This window comes from Solanum pennellii, chromosome 2 (assembly GCF_001406875.1).
Source record: "Solanum pennellii chromosome 2, SPENNV200".
In the NCBI taxonomy this organism is placed as follows: Eukaryota; Viridiplantae; Streptophyta; class Magnoliopsida; order Solanales; family Solanaceae; genus Solanum; species Solanum pennellii.
This window is the reverse complement of record NC_028638.1, coordinates 50,989,211-51,010,480: the sequence shown is the minus strand read 5'-3', so window position 1 is coordinate 51,010,480 and position 21,270 is coordinate 50,989,211. Positions and strand designations below refer to the sequence as shown.

Below are 21,270 nucleotides of genomic sequence, written 5' to 3'. Positions count from 1 at the left end.
GATGATGGACGAAACTAAAGTAATGGGCAATGATAGCACAATTGTGATTTTGTGGACATCTCTCATTTTCCGACGAATTTCTATGGTTATATTCGAACATTGTTAACATGCAGAGAACAAAGAGAGTATGCAATACAAGAAAATGCATATTAACACAACTTTAAAAAGATGAGAAAGATCATGATTACATGATTAAAATAATTTTAAAGCAAAAGAGAGTCTCTATACAAGCCTGGATTACTTAAGCTGGGATATCCATCTTGTAATGACTGCAAACAAATGTAGAAGCTTTAACTTACCAAGCCAAATTGCAACGTTTCTTTTTCTGTTTCTAGTCAATAGGACACTGATGAAAACATCCATGTGAAAAAAAAATTCTTAGACTTCCTCGCAGTATCATCTTAAGCTGATTATGAATAGCATGCTGAAAATATGTCTATCGTATTTTAAGAACACCTCACCTAAAAACAATGAAAATTGGCCAAAAATGGTGAAACTCGAGACAACAGGGTGTGGAAGATTTGTTTCTCAAGAAAGAAAATATTACATACCGTAAAAGATGCCCTCTGTATGATACCACGTGGAAACAGTTGCAATCTGAGGCGAAGGCAGAACAATGGGAAATTACAAAGTGAGAAAAATATCATTTCATTGTCAACTAATTTGTTGAAGAGTCTGTTAGAACTGAAAAATTCAATATCAGATTCAGTAAGATGTGCAATAAACATTATAATACGACAGGTGCTTGAGAAAAGAGCTGGAATCTACAAATTTACAATTTAAGTCAGATTGGTACGACTATATCGACTATGTATGTACAGAAGGGGCATGGACAGGCAACTAAATAATGCTCAAGTACAAGAAATCAATGAGTAAAGACAGTACTGACCACCCATTCAATTCGCTTGCACCTCTTGACAGTCAAGCTACAAATATTATGGAGCGGGTATCATTATGGATGGTTTTGCAATTGAATTGAACAGAAACACATTCCACGTAGCATACATGTATATTTAGATGAAACCACGAACTCTGCAAAATGACAGTGGACACCAGGTGGAGTTTGGAGGCTCTTCTGCGGCTATGAAAGAGGTTGGTACATATGGTGGGAAGGAATACATGTGTGCGTTTTTCCTATATATAATATGGAGAGAGGTTAGTTAAACAATTTCACTGAATTGAGATAGATAGCATCTAGAAGCCGGAGAAACTCTGCACTCATGCAATAGCTCCAGGAAGGTTTTGGGAGCTCTTTTACTCTATAGTACCTTAACTTGATGTGTTCTCTGTTATTTGCATTGTGATGTATCTTCTTATATGCTCTAAGAGAAGTTTAATCAATTGAAAGCTAAAGCCTTAAATTCATAGTAAATTAAATTGAAGCAAGCAACTAGCTAAGTGTAACACTCATTTCAAATTTCAGACTGAAAGAATATACAAGTACCGAATGTTCAAACTTCTTACCACATAATTGCCCTAATTGAGACATATGATGACATGAATCAACTGACAGCTGTTAATAAACAGTTTTCAGCTAAATATTTGCAAGATCAATATCCTATCTACATTACTACATATTCCTGAATCATGATAAATAAGTACTAGTATAATTTCGGAGAAAATGTAAATTCGATGTGCATTCATTTGTATGTGCTTATCTAGAAGAACAATTAAGGAAAATCCTCCATCCTCATCTTCAAGACAAGATTTAATAATTGCCATCAATTAGTACCAATTCATCGAAGTTTATCACTTTCTAGCGAGAATAGCCTAGCCAAAAAAAACAAATATATACAGTGTATAAGAAGATATAAATTGATGACTGCAGGTATAAGAGATCTTCGTTATGTTAGCGAACCTGCGTCTCCTATTATCAGAAGAAAAAGCTTCCTCCATTGTCGTCGCGTCGTTGAATCTAACATATCTTCATTTGTTATAACAAATTAATATCCAAGTTCGAGATTAACTCTGAAGTTTCTTCACTTTATCACCATAGAACCGAGTAAGATGAAAATTCCTCGGTGGAAGTTGCAGAGAATTCACCAGTGACAACGACGGATGAAAATAGTGGTTGCGATAGACTTCGTGTTCGGGAGACGCCAATACTGTTTGGACCCCAAAATTGTTCAAAACAACATACGGACCCCTTAGTCACGGAAAAGTGCATATATGCCCCTAGATTTGTTTCGTCGTGCATGTATGCTCCCTAGTTTAAATAGTTTTTCATATAATTTGACTTTGATATGTAGATAAAAAAAATAAGAAAATATTTTTAAATTTATGAAATTAAATTTCAATATATAGAATGTAACATACTATCATTTAATGTTCGATGTTAAATATGTGAAAATCAATTGCTAAAAAAAATAATTTTTTTTAAATAAGTACAATAAATAAATTAAAATAAAAATTATCCGATAATATTAAGTTCGGTATATAAAGTAGTGCTTTTTATTGGATGTGCTTGGTATGTAGAAAAAATATAATTTTAAATTTATATTTTGATGCTTAATAAATAAGTCAAATTATATTTCTCTAAGAGTATTTTTAAGAAATTTGACATGATTATTTTGTTTTTTAAAAAAAATCAACTGTTGCTCAACTCACTCCAGGTCAAATTTTGTTTCAACAAAACAAAATCACAACTGATAAAATTTAATACTGGAAGAACTTTAAACTTTATTATTCAAAGTAAGCATTGAAGAGATTAAGCTTGGAGGAAAAGAGGAAAAAGATTGAGGTACAAATTATGGTAATAAAATAATAGTGCAACATGCATTAGAATTTACTTCTAATTTTTTTTTCATTAAATTAAGTACAAAATAGATCAAATTGGATAAAATTTGAAATCTGTATTTTAAGAGAGGGTATGACGATGTTTCATTGTGAGTAAACTAGAGCTTAAAAATCTCAAATGAAGATCGACTCGACTTTGAGCATTTGTGTTTCACACTGTAGTGTCTGGACAAAACTTTATATTTTCATTTCCAAAAGTTGAGAGGGGTTTAAGTTTAATTTTATAAACTTGAGGGACGCAATTGCTATTTTGACTCAGAGCTTAAAATCCTAAATTACCATACCGCCACCTCAGTGACACCGCCGTCCACCCTCGCAATCGCAAAATCTCTGATTAACTTAACAAACAGTGAACCAAAGTCTCCTTCTCATGGCGGCCCATTGAAACCTCCCCCGCTCAGTCGACTCATATCGGCAATCAGCATTACATTCTTTTCCAAGCCATGAAACTCCTACATTCTCCTATCTTTCGTTCAGTATATTCGAAATCATTTTCTACCTCTCGGGAAATGGCGGTGTCCAACGAGGTCCTAAACATCATCGACAGAGTGGATCCACTGGAACCAGCACTTGACGAACTAGTTCGTTTCCTGTGTCCTAATATTATATCTTTTATTCTGGAAGAAAAACGGAAGAATCCTGAACTGGGTTTTCGATTTTTCATCTGGGCTGCAAAACGTAAGCGATTTCAGAGATGGATTCCGAAAAACTTAATCGCCGATATGCTTTCAAAAGATGGTGGTTTCGATTTATACTGGAATGTTCTAGATAAACTTAAGTTTTCAGGTATACCCATAGCTTCTAACGCTTTTGCAGCTTTGATTTGGGGTTATTGGAAGGTAAATAAGGCAGAAAAGGCTATTGAGGCTTTTAGTAGAATGAAAGATTTTGATTGTAAACCTAATATATATACCTACAATATGATTCTTCATATTGCGGTTCAAAAAGATGCTATTTTGTTAGCTTTAGCCGTGTATAATGTGATGTTGAAGTTGAATTCGCAGCCCAATAGTTCTACTTTTAGCATTTTGATTGATGGTTTGTGTAAGAGTGGCAGGACTCACGATGCGCTCGCACTGTTTGATGAAATGACTGAAAGAGGTGTATTGCCTAGTAAGATTACCTATACGGTTATTTTATCAGGGTTATGTCAGGCTAAGAGAACTGATGATGCATATAGGCTGCTTAATGTGATGAAGACCAGAGGATGTAAGCCGGATTTTGTTACTTACAATACCTTGCTTAATGGATTTTGTAAACTAGGTAGGGTTGATGAAGCACATGTACTTCTTAGGTCTTTTGAAAAAGAAGGTTATCTAATGGATATAAAGGGATATACATGTCTGATTGATGGTTTTGTTAGAACCAAGAGAATTGATGAAGCACAATCTATCTTTAAAAATTTGTTCGAAAAAAATGTGGTTCCCGATGTTGTGTTGTACACAACTATGATTCGGGGTTTATCCGGTGCAGGTAGGGTGAAAGAGGCATTGAGTTTGTTAAGAGATATGACAGGGAGAGGTGTGCAACCAGACACACAGTGTTATAATACTCTGATCAAGGGCTTTTGTGATATGGGCGTCTTGGACCAAGCTCGTTCACTTCAGCTAGAAATATCAGAAAATGATTGCTTTCCAGACACTTATACTTACTCTATTGTTATTTGTGGAATGTGCAGAAATGGCCTCGTGGAGGAGGCTAGGCATATTTTCAATGAGATGGAGAAGCTAGGATGTTTTCCTTCTGTTGTAACTTTCAATACTCTCATTGATGGTCTTTGTAAGGCCGGTGAGCTTGAGGAGGCTCATCTAATGTTTTACAAAATGGAGATAGGTAAAAACCCTTCATTGTTTCTTCGTCTCTCTCAAGGTGCTGATCGAGTCCTTGACAGTGCAAGCCTGCAAAAAATGATTGAGAAATTGTGTGAAACAGGTAAGATCCTTAAAGCTTACAAGCTTCTTATGCAGTTGGCTGATTGTGGATTTGTACCAAATATAGTTACGTATAATATTTTGATCAATGGATTATGCAAATCAGGAATAATTAATGGTGCTTTAAAGCTTTTTCAAGAGCTTCAAGTCAAGGGGCATTTCCCCGATTCAATTACATATGGGACACTTATTGATGGTCTCCAAAGGGTTGGCAGGGTAGATGAATCTTTTAAACTCTTTGACCAAATGAGCAAGAATGGCTGCATGCCAAGTGCAGAGGTCTACAAGTCCCTTATGACTTGGTCCTGTAGGAGGGGACAGATCTCTATTGCGTTTAGCCTTTGGTTTCAGTATTTGAGAAACCATGCTTTTCGAGATGGCGAAGTGATAGGGTTAATTGAGGAACACTTAGAGAAAGGTGATCTGGAAAAAGTAGTTAGAGGGTTGCTTGAGTTTGACCTAAAACGGGCAGACTTTGATTCATCACCTTACAACATTTGGTTGATTGGGATGTGTCAGGAATGCAAGCCACACGAGGCTTTGAAGATTTTTTCCTTACTTGTGGAGTTTCATGTCATGGTTTCAGCCCCAAGTTGTGTAATGTTGATTCATAGTCTTTGTGAGGAAGGAAACTTGGATCAAGCAGTTGAGGTCTTCCTGTATACGTTGGAGAGAGGTGTCCGCTTGATGCCACGAATTTGCAACAAATTGCTTCAGTCCCTTCTCCGTTCTCAAGATAAAGCACAGCATGCTTTTGGTCTCTTGGAAAGAATGAGGTCTACGGGCTACAACTTAGATGACTATCTTCATCGTGGTACAAGATCTCTTTTTCGGCAATGAAATGGGAGGGGAACAGAGAATCCATCACATGGATAATGTTGCTTCTCAGTTTTACCAGGAGAATCCATCTCATGGACATTGCCTATGGAAATAAGATCTCTGGAAATTCTTCTGTTGGGGTTCATGGTAGCCTATATGCTGATCTTAAGACATCGTTGAGACATGGAGGCAAAAGATACCAAATGAGTGGGATAGTCCGTGATGATCAATGGGACTTGTTTTTTGGTTTCCCTTGTTCAGTTTCTTGCTTTAGTAGATACCATAGTACTTTCCCCTGATCTATGGTCTTCTCCTAAGGAAGTAATACCAGATAATACTATGAAGTTAGACAGGGTGGCAGCAGATATTCCAATAGTGCGGAGACATCGTAGCAGCTTCCGCCATTTGAAGCTGATTGGATCAGATGGTTCTCAGCGCCATTTTATTGTTCAGTCATCTTTAACACCAAATGCCAGAAGTGATGAGCGGATCCTACAGCTTTTCCGTATGATGAATCGGATGTTTGAGAAGCACATGGAGTCCCGGGCGGCACATCTGCATTCACACCCCTATTATTATACCCGTATGGTCACAGGTATTAACTAATCCTCTTCACCTCATAAACTAGTGTTACCTTTCCCCCTTTTTTGCTCTATTAGCAGAAATAAGGCAGCCATTCTCTATTGTGTTATAGTACAATTGCTGTAGTGATGCAAATTGCGTTCTTCACAGTAAGTGCCTTTATATCTAGTTGTTTGTGTTATCTGATTGTCCTAACTTTTCAACATTGAGCTATTTTCTTTCAATAAATCCATGTGAATTCATGATATAGGTTCGCATGGTAGAGGATGATTTGATGTACAGCACTTTCCTGGAGGTTTATGAGAACCATTGTGCAAAAAATGACCGAGAAGCAGACTTACCAATCACATTTTTGAAGAAGCAACTCAACCAAGCAATATCTGGATAGATCTCACCAGGTGCTGTTGTTGATCTCCGTCTTCAAGCATATAATGAGATCGTAAAAAGTTTTGCCACAGAAAGCATATTCTCAGAGTATATGTTCAAAACACTCTTGAGTGGCAATCACAAGTGGGCTCTCAAAAGCAGTTTGTAATCCAGTTGGCACTTTCTAGTTTTATGTTGTTCATGCTCCAAATTGGTGGAAGGTCTCCAAAAAAGATAGTATTTGCTAAAAACACCGAAAAAATTTTCCAGATCGATTTCCATCCTGCTTATGATGCAAATGGAATGATTGAATTTAATGAGCCAGTGCCGTTCCTGACCAGAAATTTGCAAGCGTTTTTCTCTCATTTTGGAGTAGAAGGCTTAGTTGTTTCTGTCATGTGTGCTGCTGCTCAGGCTGTGGTCTCTCCTAAAGTAAGATTTATTTCTGCACACATCATATATTCTACTTTGTTTAATTCCTGAATGCTGATAACCAAATAATTGCCATCTGCAGCAAAGCCAGCTCTTATGGTATCATCTGGCAATTTTTTTTCGAGATGAGTTGCTATCTTGGTCTTGGAGAAGACCTCTTGGGATGCCTCTGGCCACTGTTGTATGTTCAGGTAATCCGAACCCTGTGGACTTAAAACAAAAAGTAACTACAAATGTTGAGAATGTCATTGGGCTGATCAATGGAATAGCCCCTCAATACATCTCAGAAGAGTTATCCACTTGTTTACTTTTTGGTGCTATTTATATAGCTTTTGTGTTCCTCACCAAGTAATTACCACTTCCCTGTTTCAATAAAATCAAGCATTAGCCATCTCCTGAGTATTCTATGATTATATAGACATCTGCGTGTGACTGAAGTCATATGCTTAGGTAAGTTTGGCTTCAGTTAATATCTAAATGCCTGCATTGTGACATTGTTGAGTTTGGCTTCTCTCGACTTGTATAGGAGAAGAATGGCATGGATCCGCCACAATGTGTGCAGAGGGGTGTAGCGGAGTTGGTTGAAGCTGCCCTTACTCCCAGGAACTTGTGCATGATGGATCCGACGGCGGCATCCTTGGTTCTGATTTTTTTTTCTAATTTAATATTTGTGTTATGCCAACTTTTAGGTGTCTAATAGTGTAATGTAACATTAATTAGTGACTGTATAGTCTCTTTTATTTACCTTTAGGTGATGCGAGCTAGATAAGCATATAAATTTCTTCCTTCAGTGTTCTTCTGATGCTTCGCTTCCGGAGTTGGCAACCCCTTCAAGTGCAAGTGCAAGTGCAAGACACCTGGTGATGCAGCCTCAACAACATTGCACCCTTAAGTTCCTTGTATAAGAAAATCTAAACCTTTTCGATTTGAGGTTCGATCCAGTTATCATCTTGATGACCTCTTTCAGCTTCAACTACTTTTTGTAGTGAATGAGTGTCTGCTTTTCCATTAGCGATGGCTTCTTGGATTGATTTCTATCTTCATGTACTGAGGAGGTCCGCTCCTCAAGTTTTAGTTTGTGACTAACAAGAATTTTCAATAACAAGGGAAAAAATTAATCAATATATGTGCCTTTATCAATACACATTTCATTTACTGAGGTTAAAGTCTGCAACTGAAATTAACCTTAGTTGAAGTGACTAAGTTAAGCTCATCTTTAGTCATATATTTCCAAATATGTATGGGAAATCAGATTTTGGTTGAAGTTTTAATGTGTATTTGGCCATGGAAATTTTTTCTTGAAACATAATTTCTAGCCATAAGTTGTAAAAATATTTGAAGTACTCATACATTTGACACAAAACTCTCAGTTTTATAATGACCTAAATAATATATTATCTAAAATTATAACACACGTTATCTTAATAAAAACTATTTTACTAATACAATTACTAGATTAAATAACGATCCATCAATGCAAAAAATAAACAACGATTAACAGTTATTTAGACCATTTTCAAGCCACCTCTGTTCTCTATATTTGGAGAACTACTATTCACACTCTCTATTTCACTTTTTTAATGTTTTATTATTTTTTATTACTTTTAAATTAACATATTATTTTACATATAATGTCATTAATTAAATATTTAATATTTCTACTTCTTTTTGAATATAATATGATATTTTAAAATATATATTATTTAATATATACTACTTTCATCTCGAATTAATAGTATTTATTTTTTTCTAACTTTCGTCGATAGTATAATTTGATTTTATTATTAATTTTCACTATAAAAATACATAAAATTAAAATGATAAGATGAACGCTTTAATTTAAAATACAACAAATAATATAATGAATTTAAATGCAAGATAACAATACAATACATAACATAATAATTAAAATACAATATAAAATACAATACATAACATAATAATTGATTCGCAATGAAACATGAATCATGCCAAAGATGTTGAACGTCCATTCGAACTTTGCAATCACATTTTGCAAAAGTTTTGCAGCACCGTCACGTTTTTGGAAAAAGAAAATGCTACATGATATAATGATTACATGTATTATACTGTACAACATGATAATTGAGGTTGAACGCTATCTTAATGCATCAATTTCAAGATGTCATAGAGGCTCCAACTCCAACAAAAAAAATGGAGGTAGATGAAATTTCCGATTTGAACATTTTTTTAGCTAGACATAAAAAAATTAAGGATAAAAATACTCATTTTAAATTTCGTAATGCATTAATAGAGTATTAATGGGGACAACATAATAATTTCAAATATTGAATGTTTATATGTAATGTTTATAGAATTGTATTTCACTTTATTTGAATTTGCCCATTAATTTGAATATTATATTATATTCTCTTGCAATTTATGTTATTTAAAATTTAGAACAAATATAATTTTTTATTAAAATAAAAATATTTTATATCACGTGAAAATTATATAAAGTAATATCAGGAAAACAAATAAAATATTTATATTGTAAAATAAGAAAATAAGAATTATATGGAAAAAGATTTTTTTTTAGAAAGTAAAATAGAGAATTGGGTTGAAGTTGATTGTCTGAAAAAATAGAGAACTCTATATTTAAAAAGTAAAATAGAATGTAGTGTTGGAGATGCCTTAATATAATATTTCCCAATCCTATAAACAATTTTTTTTTGGCCCAAATACCCCTACTTTTTATCTTTTTGCCAAAAGAAATTCCCAAGTCTTATTTATATGACACACATACATACAGAATTACAGATGCACAAAAAGAAAAGGGAGAATATTGTTTGTTTTAGATGAAAGCAAATTCATTTTTTTTAGTTTCTCAAAATGTCTATTTTAAAATTGTAAATCCATATATACACTGAACAAGAGAGAGAATCAAAAAAAAGATATGAGCAGTAGAGATATATGGTTGACCTCTAAGGAATTCTCTAGGATAAGGTGATAAAAACGATCAGCAAACTAATAGGACCACCATATAACAAATCCAGTACTTACTTCAAAATATATATAGCATGAGGGTTTTTTTAAAACTCGATCGATGTAAGCCTATTAAAAATAATTTTCCTATCTTAGATTAGTTGATTGAGTACACTTTATACTAGTTTTAATTAACTAGGGAAAAGGGTCTGATATATCTCTCAACTTTGTCATTTATAGCTGATATACCCCTTGTTATGAAAGTGGCTCATATATACCCCTAATTGTAAACAAATGGATCACATATACCCTTTTCCTCTAACGGAAATGAAAAAAAAAATTGTAATCTAAATTTTATTATTCTAAAAAATATAATCCCATATGAGTAAGTTTAATCCTCGTCAAACATATTTTTTTTGACTTTTTTTGGTTTCAATGACTAATTTATAATTATTATTTTGATTATCAAATTTATTTATGTTTCACTAATATTCTTGTAAAACTTATAGTAGATGACCAAATTTTTTCTTTGAATACGAAATTAAATTACAATACACACAAAAACTAGTTTAATTTTTTTTCTTTAAACTAAAGAATGAAAGAAAAAAACAAAATAAGAATAAGAAATTCAAATAATTATAATAAAAGAAGTCAAAAAATAATTTATATATGAAAAAAATTAAAATATACCTTGAACTTTGATAGAAGAATCATCTATACCCCTAAATAATTTTTTAAAAAAAATTAGAAGTAATAAATATAAATTTAAAACTAATTTTTTAACTTCCGTTAAGTGAAGGGTATATGTGAGTCATTTTGTAACGGTAGGGGTATATGTGAGCTATTTATATAATGGTAAGGGCATATATGAGTCACTTTTATAACGAGGAATATATTAGCTCCAAATAACAAAGTTGAGAGATATATCAAACCCTTTTCCCAATTAACTATAATAAGAGCAGTAATTACTAGTTAAGGTAAAAGTATTTTCCAGATTCCAAATAACAATAAAGCTTAAAGTAGTTAGCCATTTCCATGCATGCACCCCACTTGTGTCCCCTCCATAAAAGACTATGTTTCCACTTTTGAATAATAAATAATTATTTATCTCCTTCCTCCTAGCTCCTTTTGTTTTAGTGTTAAATTTCTATTAAGCTAATAATTATTAACTCCTTGACTAATTAATCAAATGGGCATAATCTTATCATCCTCATCACCCTCAAGACCAACTTTCCCACACCTTTTTATCATGATCAATTGATCATAAAATACAAGATTTTTGCTTTACCAAGAAAATATAATTAAAGAAACATGAAAAAAAAAACTTTTTTTTTTGTTTGTGAACTTTTGAGAAGGGAATTTTTTAGATACGGACATATATCTTTAGTGGGATGAGGCCAATGTTGTAGGAAGGAAAAAGCACAAAATGAGATAGAGAGATGATGATGCTCATCTAAAAGTCTCTGAAAATCATATCTTCAACCTACCTTTTTTAGGGCCAAAATGCAGAAATTGGCACCAGAAAAGGTAAAAAAAAGAAAAGAACTTTGCAGTGCTCTTTTAGTACGTTCTTATATATCTAGATGTGAATTAAAATTCACCCTTACTTTATAAAAAAAATATCACAAAAGAATATTAATAGTAAATACATTTTAATTGATACTTGCGTAATCTCATAAGTCATAACATACCCTTTTAATGTTCGTGTGAGTAGTTCATAAAATAAGAACGTAGAAGTCACTGTACTATATATTACTTAATCAGTAATTAAAAGAGAAAAGAAAGTAGTATGTGTTTTTTTGTGGAAAAGAAAATACGAAATGAAGTGTTAACATAACCAGCTGAAAGAGATGAGTAAAATAACAAAAAAAAAGAAAAATGAGAAAGAAAAACCAAAATAGGAGTAATGTGTTGTACTATACGGAATGCGCTAAAAATAGTGCGGAGAGAGATTAGGAATACATGTGTCGGTGAGTTGCAACGGTGGCATTATGTAACTCATCCATTTTAGCTGACAACATTTCCCATCATAAGCTAAGGGGGTGGGGACTTCCCACTTTCTCGTATCAACACGTATTCTCACGATGAATCGATTTGGGTAGGTTATGGATTTAATTTACACGGCACATATATTTAACATGATTAGATTTAAACGACATCTTGATACGTAAAAAAGCATTCTAAATTTCTTACCCTCTTTAATTTGATGCCAATTAAGACAGATAAAATCAAACGAGGGAATATATTTTTTTCCCCTCATTTTTAGTAATTTTAAACGTCTAATACAACTATCTACTATAGCTAAGATTATGAATTTAGACAAGTTGCTGTTTTTTCAGCCTTTGCCGGCGGCTGAAAGTGTTCAAACTAGTTTCTGTTATTTTAGGATCTTTGCATGCACCACTTGTGGAAATGTGACAAACCATATTTTCATAATTAAAACTCTATGATAAATTTACTTTACATGCACTTGCACATTATATTCTTGAGTCCGGAGAAAAAATGATAAAAATTTTAAAAGGATATATTAAAAAGATTTATAATTAAAAAAGTAAAATCGTTATAAATATAGTGATTTATTTTAACGATGTTAACCTAATTATTTTTTTTTGAAAATCGCTATACCTTGTGCGTTTTTACAATTTCTTTTAAAAAAAATATAAATCGCTGCTATGGTAGCGTTTTTAATAAAAAATCTTTTTTTAATTGAAAATCGCTGCCTATTTTCCTTAATTTCTTTTTAGATTTTTTTTTGGAAATCGCTGCCTTGGCAGCGATTATATTGAATTGAAATTTTTTTTAAAAAAAGATGAAATTACTACTTTGACAGCGATTTTCAGAATTTCTTTTTTTTTTAATGTTTTTATTTAATTCTTTCGACTTTCATTTTTGAAATTGTAAATTTTGTGAACTTCTTGTTCTTTTTTTTCTTTTTTTTTTTGAATATTTTTATTTAATTCTTTCGACTTTCATTTTTGAAATTGTAAATTTTGTGAACTTTTTTTTTTTTTTGAATATTTTTATTTAATTCTTTCGACTTTCATTTTTGAAATTGTAAATTTTGTGAACTTCTTTTTCTTTTTAAAAAAATTTTGTCCATAATTTTTTAATTTTAATTTTATTTTATAAATGGCTGGAATATAAAAAGTATAATACGATTTAAAATATAATTGGCTAGAATATTTATAAAATAAAATAAAAATTAAAAAAGTATTGATAATTTTTTTTAAAAAAAAAAAGTTCATAAAAATCGTTGCCTTGGCAGCGATTTACATTTCAAAAATGTTAAAATATTAAAAAAAAACCTCTAAATCTTAAAAAAATAATTTCCACCAAAATATCTTTTTTGTTAAAAGAATCGCTGCCTTCCAATTTTAAAAAAAGATTTTTAAAAAATGAAAATGCTGTTATAGTAGTGATTTTAATTTTTTTTTTTAAAGAAATTACAAGAATGCTACAGGGGTAGCGATTTTGTCAACATAAATTGCTAGCGATTTTACCCTTTTGGTTAGAAAATTTTTTGATGTACCCTTTTAAAACTTTTATCAATTATTTTTGCCCTTTAAGCTCCGGACTCTTATATTCCTTTTCTCTGTTCTAACTAAAAATTCTAAAATTTTAGCCTGTAGAAATAATGAATTACTTTTAGACTGTTTAAGGACATGTAGTTCATAATTTTAGACTGTTAGGACAACTCAATGACATAATTGCAAAGTGTAAACAAATTACAAGTTAAATTATTGAATAAGATGTTTGTTAATTATATCTTCATTTTTGTGGCAAAGCACTCTATTTAGCTAATTAACTTAATTTATTTTTTCTTTTTGGTAATTTGCAAGATTATAACAACTTACAAGTTCACTAAAATGCATTCCAATTGGTGAAAGTTACTAGCCTTCCCCACCACACACCATCTATGTGCCGACTTTGATTGTTTATTAATACGCAACAAACCCCATTTCTCATCTTTCAAAGATTCCTTCTCACACTCACACACCCTCCTTAATTTCCCAATTCTTATATAGTGAGTGCCAGCCCCCCTGGCCCTAACCTTCAAATTTCGTCTAATTTCTTCTTTAATTTCATCTGCATTTCTTTCTAATTATATTACTCTACCTTTTCCGATTACTTATCCCCTACCAATCAAGAATCCATTATCACCATAACCATTGCATCTGCTTTCTCCACTGTGACTAAGCTTATTTATCAACATTTTTGTTCAAAACAAAAGAGACATTACCAATTGTGAAAATCTCTATGGCAATTTCCACTTCTTTGATGATTCTCAGCCTTCTTTTCCTCACCTTCTGTCAAGGTAACCAACGAATGCTCTTTTTTTCTTCTTCTATTCAAATTGGGGTAGGGAAATTGAACTCTCTCGCTCACAACATGAAAGTTTAGATAACCAATCAATCAATTGAGCTACTAAGCTATCACAGACATTTCTAAATTTGCTTTGTTATTTATTGTTATGAATAGAAAAATTGTCAGTGATGATTACATTGGTTTTTAATTGTTTAATTTGGTATTTCGGTTTTTTGCTTATGTAGGTATATTTGAGGCTACGTTTACATTTGTGAACAAGTGTGACCATACTGTGTGGCCTGGAATTCTGGGCAGTCCAAAACTGGATAGCACTGGTTTCGAGCTAACCAAAGACACTTCTCGTTCATTCCAAGCGCCGACTGGCTGGTCTGGCCGTTTCTGGGGCCGAACCGGCTGTAATTTCGACGATTCGGGAACCGGTACATGTGCAACAGCCGATTGCGGTTCCGGAAAGGTGGAGTGCAACGGCGGAGGAGCTGCAACTCCGGCGACACTAGCAGAGTTTACACTCGGCTCAGGTTCGCAGGATTTCTATGACGTGAGCCTAGTGGACGGGTACAATTTGCCTATGATGGTGGAGGTGAGTGGCGGGATGGGTCCTTGCGCATCCACGGGTTGCAACGTCGACTTGAACCAAAAATGCCCGACGGAGCTAAGGGCGGACGGTGGCGGCGCTTGTAGGAGCGCGTGTGATGCTTTTAAGACTCCACAGTACTGTTGTGAAGGCGCTTATGCTTCACCGGCGACGTGCTCGCCGTCGGTTTACTCGCAGATGTTCAAGTTAGCGTGTCCAAAATCTTACAGCTATGCATATGACGATGCGACAAGTACATTCACATGTTCTAATGCCAATTACATCATCACATTTTGTCCATCCTCTCAAACCAGGTAAATGAAATCATAAAATCTATATTCAATTTAAATTGTATATACTGTAAACCTTTGGCATTACAGGCTAATTAGCTAGCATTAGTGATTGTTTTTACGGCTCTTGACGGTAACTTATGGGTTAGAACTTTTAAGTCAAAAGAGAAGTGTAAATGACTATTCATTAGTAAAATTTAAATTTATTTTGATGTACATTAGTATTATAAATCATTTTAATAAGCTTTGATTAACATTTTTCTCCTTTTTGTGCAGCAAAAAATCTTCAAAAACAGACGGATCGACACCTGAGTCAGGGACCGAGTCAGGTTCTGAATCAGGGTCAGATCCCGAATCATTACCTGGCTCCGAATCAGGGTCAGGGTCAGGGGCGATGGGTCAGACCATGCTAGCGGATGGATCTTGGTTAGCTAGTTTGGCGGTAGGAAGCTCAACTAGTAATCAACCTTCAAGAATTATTCAATTTATACCACTAATGGTGGCTTTTGTACTTTTTATAGGTTCACTTTTGAAATTATAGAGTTTCTAATTACAATTAAAATTTCATTAAGTATAGTAGATAAGGTTGTTAATTGTTAAATAAGAAAAAAAAAAAGAGCAAAACAAGGTACAAATGTGCTAGCTTCTATTAAACTCACATTGTAAACGATTCCACTAATTACATAAGCTCATCCCTTTTCTTCTTTCTCCTTTTAATTAAATAAATATTACTTTCTCCCTTTATTTTTATTTGTTATGTTGTATTTTTTAAAAATTAATTTGATAAATTTTTAAAGTTAAATTAGATCATATTAATTTAATATATTTCTTTTAAAAAAATAGATATTCATAAACTATATGAAAAATACTATAAATTGCAATTTTTTGTATATCAATATAATGAAATTATACATTATAAAATGTTGGATAATGCATAAGTACCCTGTGTCCGAAATCTCATAGACACACTTATATTATACTGAGATCGTATTGCCCTGAACTTATTTTATTAATAATTTTCTATTCCTTTTGGGTCTACGTGGTACTATATTGTGGGTCCAACGCTGGTTAACTTTTTTTTCAAGCTAGTGTCACATAGGTCGAAAAAAGGTAGAAAATTATTTATAAAATAAGTTCATGGAGCAATAGGACCTTAGTATAGTATAATTACTAGGATTTTTGATATAGATTGAAAGGGTACTTGTGCATTTTTCCTAAAATGTTAATTAAAATTTTTATAATTCGACTCTAAAATAAAAAACTATGACAATTGATCGCGGATGAACAGAAGGAGTATTAGAAATTAAAATGACTGGATGTTCCTTTCTCACGTCTTAATAGCCAAACAAAAAGATAAGAACATTAAAGAAGAAGACATAAACAACAATTGGAAAAAAGATTGATAATGAAACAAGTCCGATTTATATCTTCTTAATGCGACTATAGGAAATTTCTATATGGTACCATACGCTTCGTACAATAATACTCCAATGTTTTTAATTATTTGTCTATATTTTTTTAATTATTCCGAATTATTTGTTTATTTTATAAATTAGAAAAGGGAAAAAAATCTTTACCTATTATATACTCAATTTATTGTTTTGAAAAAGGTAAAAGTTTTTGATTTTTTACCCTCCCTAGGAGCTCTCACCCATTTGCTCTTTTGGTGACTTGAACTCGAAATCTTCGGCTTGGAAGTGAAGGGTGTTTTCACTTACCATCCGAGCAACTTCCTCTCATCCTTTTTAAAAAATTAAGTTTGGAATTCATCAACTTCACAATTAATAGGGGTAAAAATGATAAACTCACTATATCAATCATTGTTTTCTTAATAAGTGTGACAATTTAAAAGTGCACGAGTAATTAGGAATAGACACAGTAGTTGTTCACTATTAACAGGTCACACGAATTGAAAAGCCATAAATAATAGAGAGTTTTACCAATTACTCTTATTAATACAAATCATCCAATTGAAAAATAAATAGTATTTAATAACAAAGGTTAAAATAGACATAAAATAATATATTATTCATTAATTTTATAAATCGAATAAATATTATTAAATATTTTAATTAAAATAATATAATGATCAAATAAAAATAGACGAGAGTATAATTTTTTTTATAATAATAAAAGACGGTTCTATTTCAGAAGTCCAAAAAGAAAAGAGAAACTAGTTGTTGGTGCTCTTCATGATATATTCCTAAAATGTCAAAATGTAAAAAAATCTGATTTCCTCTCATTGGTTCATTATTAAATATATAACATGGTTGGAAGTTGGAACCTACCGCTGGTAAAATAGTGCAAGTTTTATTTTATCTATGAAAAACAATTAATTAAGTAATTAATGGATTCTATATTAAATTATAAAATAAATAGAATTGAATGGTGAGTTACGTGTGAGAATCCAGACCGGCTGGCACACGTGTGAATATGGATGAACCGTTCAACCCAACCCAGTCTTACACGAAACCTCTCCCCGCTCGTGACTCCCTTTACTTTCGGCCTAACCACCCCCCTTTTACATCTTAACCTCGAACCCTAATCGCCACCCCCACCCAACCCTCACCTCACCCTAATTACACCTTCAAGCTTCTCAAATGGCTTCCGTAGAAGATCAGGCCGTCGTCTATAACGATGATGATCTTGACGATGAGGAAGATGATGAAGAGAGCGGTCATCCCCAGAACGAAGCCGTTGTTGATGAAGATGATGACGTAGATGTCGATGAGGAGGAGGAAGAAGAGGATGATTCCACTTCCTCTCCTCCCGTGCCCGTTGCGAACCATTCCGTCGCCGGAGAGGTTACTATAGCCGTTGTCGGTGTCCCTGCAACTGATTCACTTTGTATTGAACCAAAACGAGAGCGGATCAACGATTTCGGCGTTACTCCGGCCACGATTGTTGTGGAAGAAAAAAAGCCCTTAGTTTTGGATGATTCTCGCAAGCTTTTTCAACGTCTGTGGATGGATGAAGATGAGATCGAATTGTTACAAGGATTTCTGGAATACACAACCCAGCGCGGTGGGATAAATTCATCTTCGCATCATCATCATGATACAGGTGCGTTCTATGACCAAATCAAGAACAAGCTGCAGTTGGATTTCAACAAGAATCAATTAGTAGAGAAGCTAAGGAGATTGAAGAAGAAGTATCGGACAGTGATGAGCAAGATGGGATCTGGTAAGGAATTTGTGTTTAAGAGCCCTCACGATCAAGCCACCTTCGAGATCTCTCGCAAGATCTGGAGCAATGCCGGACCAATTGTCGTCCGTAGCAGTGGTCCCCCACCACCACCACCAGCAGATGATGGTGGATTTGATGATGAGGATTCACATCTCAACCTTAACCACGCAAATTTCATTGATCACACCCCTAACTTCAATCTTAATCCTAACGGGTTTGATGTTAAAACTTCTAAGTCGAAAAAAAGGCCTCGAGGAGGAGCAATTAACTCTGAAGAAAAACCCGGGTATATTCAACAGTTCTATCATCAGTCATCTGGTGGAGGAACAAATGTCATTCTTCCCCCAACTCCCGTCTCGATGGCCGCCCCCCAGGCCACAGCTACAGCTGCAGCTTCAATTCCTAGTTTGGTCGAGGAAACTGTGAGGAGCTGTCTATCACCCATTTTCAAGGAATTGTTTAACAATTTGAATGGATCTAGATATTCTGGGTTCGGAATGGCATTGGGTCCATCCCCTTTAGGAGGATTGGGGAACAGTTTAATGAGCTGTGATATCAATATGAAGACGGATGAGAAATGGAGGAAGCAACAGATTCTGGAATTGGAAGTTTATTCAAAGAGATTAGAGCTTGTTCAAGATCAAATAAAGGCACAGTTGGAAGAACTCAGATCCATGAACAGTTAGACCATGGTTCCCCCTTTTCTTATACTAGTAGAATTTTATAATAATTCTTGTTGATGGATGATATTACCAGATTGCGAAAATAGCTAATTGTTCTACTTACATAATTGTGAAGGCCTGTTTAGATATTTTAAACTTTTGCCTATTGAATAATGACTTATATTTTGCTTTGTTGAAAAAATATCAATATGCAAACAATTAATTCGATAGTAACACATCTCTCTTCATCCCATTTCATATAATATAATTAAAAAAGTGTTATCTTGTACCTACATATCATGTTTAAGCACACTATTATTTTACACCTGATAAACTCCAATTTGAGGGAATCTCCCAATTTTTTTATTGGGGAATATTTTTTTGGGCACTTTACTTTTTACCTTTGTGCACCAACGGTCAATTGTAAGTGCTTGTGAATTCATCATTCTTCCATTGAAAACATTAAAATAAAACAAACACAATTATTAGTAATTAGATAGCCAAAATAATTAGTGGGCAACGTCTTCCTTTGCGCGGCGTATAAACTTTATGGAAGTATTTGTTCTTTTTTAAAAAATTATTTAGTGTAAGCAAAAGGGAAATTATCATGATAAGAAGATATTTTAGCTTTCAAATACCTTTTTGACTAATCAAAGAAAGTAATAGTATAAAAAAATCAAACTGCTCGGTTAACTTTTAAAAGACATTTCCATCTTTCACATTAATTTTTTTTTTATAGCTACCAGGCTAGCAGTTACTCTTTTTGTTGAATTGACATTTAATAGTATACAGAATTTATGAAGATATTTTCATTTCCTTCGAAAGATTTTTTTCGGATTTGTGGCACTAGAGAGAAATTGTCAATTAACATTACAGATTCCAAATGCCTGATAAGTGATAACACAAGTCAGAAGACACTTGGAGGAAGATGAGAGGTGAGTCCATATGAATTTTTTCTTTAAGCTACAGAATTATCACCAAGATTTTCACTTGCAGCTTGGAGGTATCTGGAAGCTCACCCAACATAATTAACAAGCTTAGGATGCCGATCCAATCACCTTTTAACCATGTATTATTATTATTACCTTGTCTCATCACGACACTGACAATTCAATAAATATCTATATTATTTTATTATAAATCATAAGTTTTTTTTTTTTTGTGTTCAATCAAACCAACATATTTGAGTGAGACGGAGTAGTAGTAATCAACTACAGTATGTCTAGACAAATATCTTCACTAGTTGCTTCCATACCAAAGAGGATGATTATTAGATAGATGCATAGATCCACACCTTACAATGTGATAGCAGAAGATGCTATAATTTTTTTAAAAAAATTGGCCTGATGAAAGCTGTCTAGATAAGCTTGGCAAATTCATCAGCCAATGGCAAAAACTAGCTAGAATTTTGGCCTTCTCTGTTCCATAATTTTCATAAAATAATGCATCTTAAATCATTAGTTTCTGAAATCTGAGGGCCATTCATTAAATAATTCATATTAGTGATAAAAGAAAAACTAAAACAAGTTGTGTGGCTGTTCTTCATTGAGCACTCACATTGCAAAAGAGTATTAGGCAACTAAAAACAACAATGATTATCAATACAAATATACTTTGGGACAATGATTAGCCACTGAAAATAGACAGAAAAGACTCAAGGTAGGCTGATGTGTTGAGAAAATATTCCTTAGCCAACTTGGGTACCAAACAATGTCAAGAAAACATGAGAAAGTGGTTTATCTTTTTTATGAAGAAAAGGACCCTAGCATTTATAGTACCTTCTTTACTCTTTTTCAGTGGTACCACACATTTCACCTTTTCTATACATTCCCATGCCACCATCTAAATCTTTAATTTGCTTGTTCAATATAATTCTTCAGAATCCTAAGAAAAGCTCTCTCTAAGTCATTAGTAAAAAAAATTTTCCACCTAGTTCTTGCACTGAGGCTAGCCACACATTAGCAAGATTCAGAAACAACAATAAAACGACGAAGTGAGATGTTTTAGGGTATTTCAATAGTGATCAGAATCATAGAAGTAATATAATCTCATCTGCATATTGTATCCCAATATCCAGCAACAGCCACCTTGACAAATAGTTGAGTTGATGAACTGAGGATATTAAAATCCATATATACACTGCTAGAGAAACTATGACTTGTGGCCTACTTGCTGAACTAAAGTGACTCATCCTTTTAGTGAATGTAAGAAAGAAACTAAATGGTGCTTGTATTTAAGTTAAGATGTGAAGTTCAATTGTCCTTCAATTCGAATCCAAATTGTTTTTCTTCAAATATTAAGAGGAACCATTAGCAATAACTAGCCTTTCTGCTCGTTCTTCCTGATATATGGATGGTCCCCAG

At 33.3% G+C, this 21,270-nt stretch overlaps 3 protein-coding genes and 1 long non-coding RNA gene across 8 annotated transcripts; all 4 read left to right on the top strand.

Annotated features, from left to right (window-relative positions):
• Positions 1 to 2,990: 2,990 nt before the first annotated feature.
• Positions 2,991 to 8,050, top strand: LOC107011056 (pentatricopeptide repeat-containing protein At1g79540). Of its 5 annotated transcripts, none has more exons than XM_015210375.2 (5): positions 2,991 to 4,728; positions 4,834 to 6,141; positions 6,379 to 6,926; positions 7,009 to 7,117; positions 7,453 to 8,050. In XM_015210375.2, the coding sequence occupies exons 1-2, from the start codon at positions 3,240 to 3,242 to the stop codon at positions 5,565 to 5,567; spliced, it is 2,223 nt and encodes a 740-aa protein (XP_015065861.1). In that variant the 5' UTR covers positions 2,991 to 3,239; the 3' UTR covers positions 5,568 to 6,141; positions 6,379 to 6,926; positions 7,009 to 7,117; positions 7,453 to 8,050. The 5 variants fall into 5 exon arrangements, with proteins under 5 accessions (XP_015065861.1, XP_027770595.1, XP_027770596.1 ...); XM_027914794.1 differs by having other exon boundaries at positions 2,995 to 6,141; positions 7,453 to 7,566; positions 7,678 to 8,050; XM_027914795.1 differs by having other exon boundaries at positions 2,995 to 6,141; positions 7,009 to 7,376; positions 7,453 to 7,566; positions 7,678 to 8,050.
• A 5,774-nt stretch (positions 8,051 to 13,824) lies between these two features.
• LOC107011057 (thaumatin-like protein 1) lies at positions 13,825 to 15,766 on the top strand. The gene is made up of 3 exons (XM_015210376.2): positions 13,825 to 14,184; positions 14,420 to 15,083; positions 15,336 to 15,766. The coding sequence occupies exons 1-3, from the start codon at positions 14,127 to 14,129 to the stop codon at positions 15,598 to 15,600; spliced, it is 987 nt and encodes a 328-aa protein (XP_015065862.1). The 5' UTR covers positions 13,825 to 14,126; the 3' UTR covers positions 15,601 to 15,766.
• A 1,490-nt stretch (positions 15,767 to 17,256) lies between these two features.
• Positions 17,257 to 19,109, top strand: LOC107011937 (probable transcription factor At3g04930). The gene has a single exon (XM_015211627.2). The coding sequence runs from the start codon at positions 17,660 to 17,662 to the stop codon at positions 18,929 to 18,931; it is 1,272 nt and encodes a 423-aa protein (XP_015067113.1). The 5' UTR covers positions 17,257 to 17,659; the 3' UTR covers positions 18,932 to 19,109.
• Positions 19,110 to 19,627: 518 nt separating this feature from the next.
• LOC114075974 lies at positions 19,628 to 20,048 on the top strand. The gene is made up of 2 exons (XR_003576261.1): positions 19,628 to 19,842; positions 19,904 to 20,048. It is a non-coding gene; the product is annotated as an uncharacterized LOC114075974 (long non-coding RNA).
• Positions 20,049 to 21,270: the final 1,222 nt, after the last annotated feature.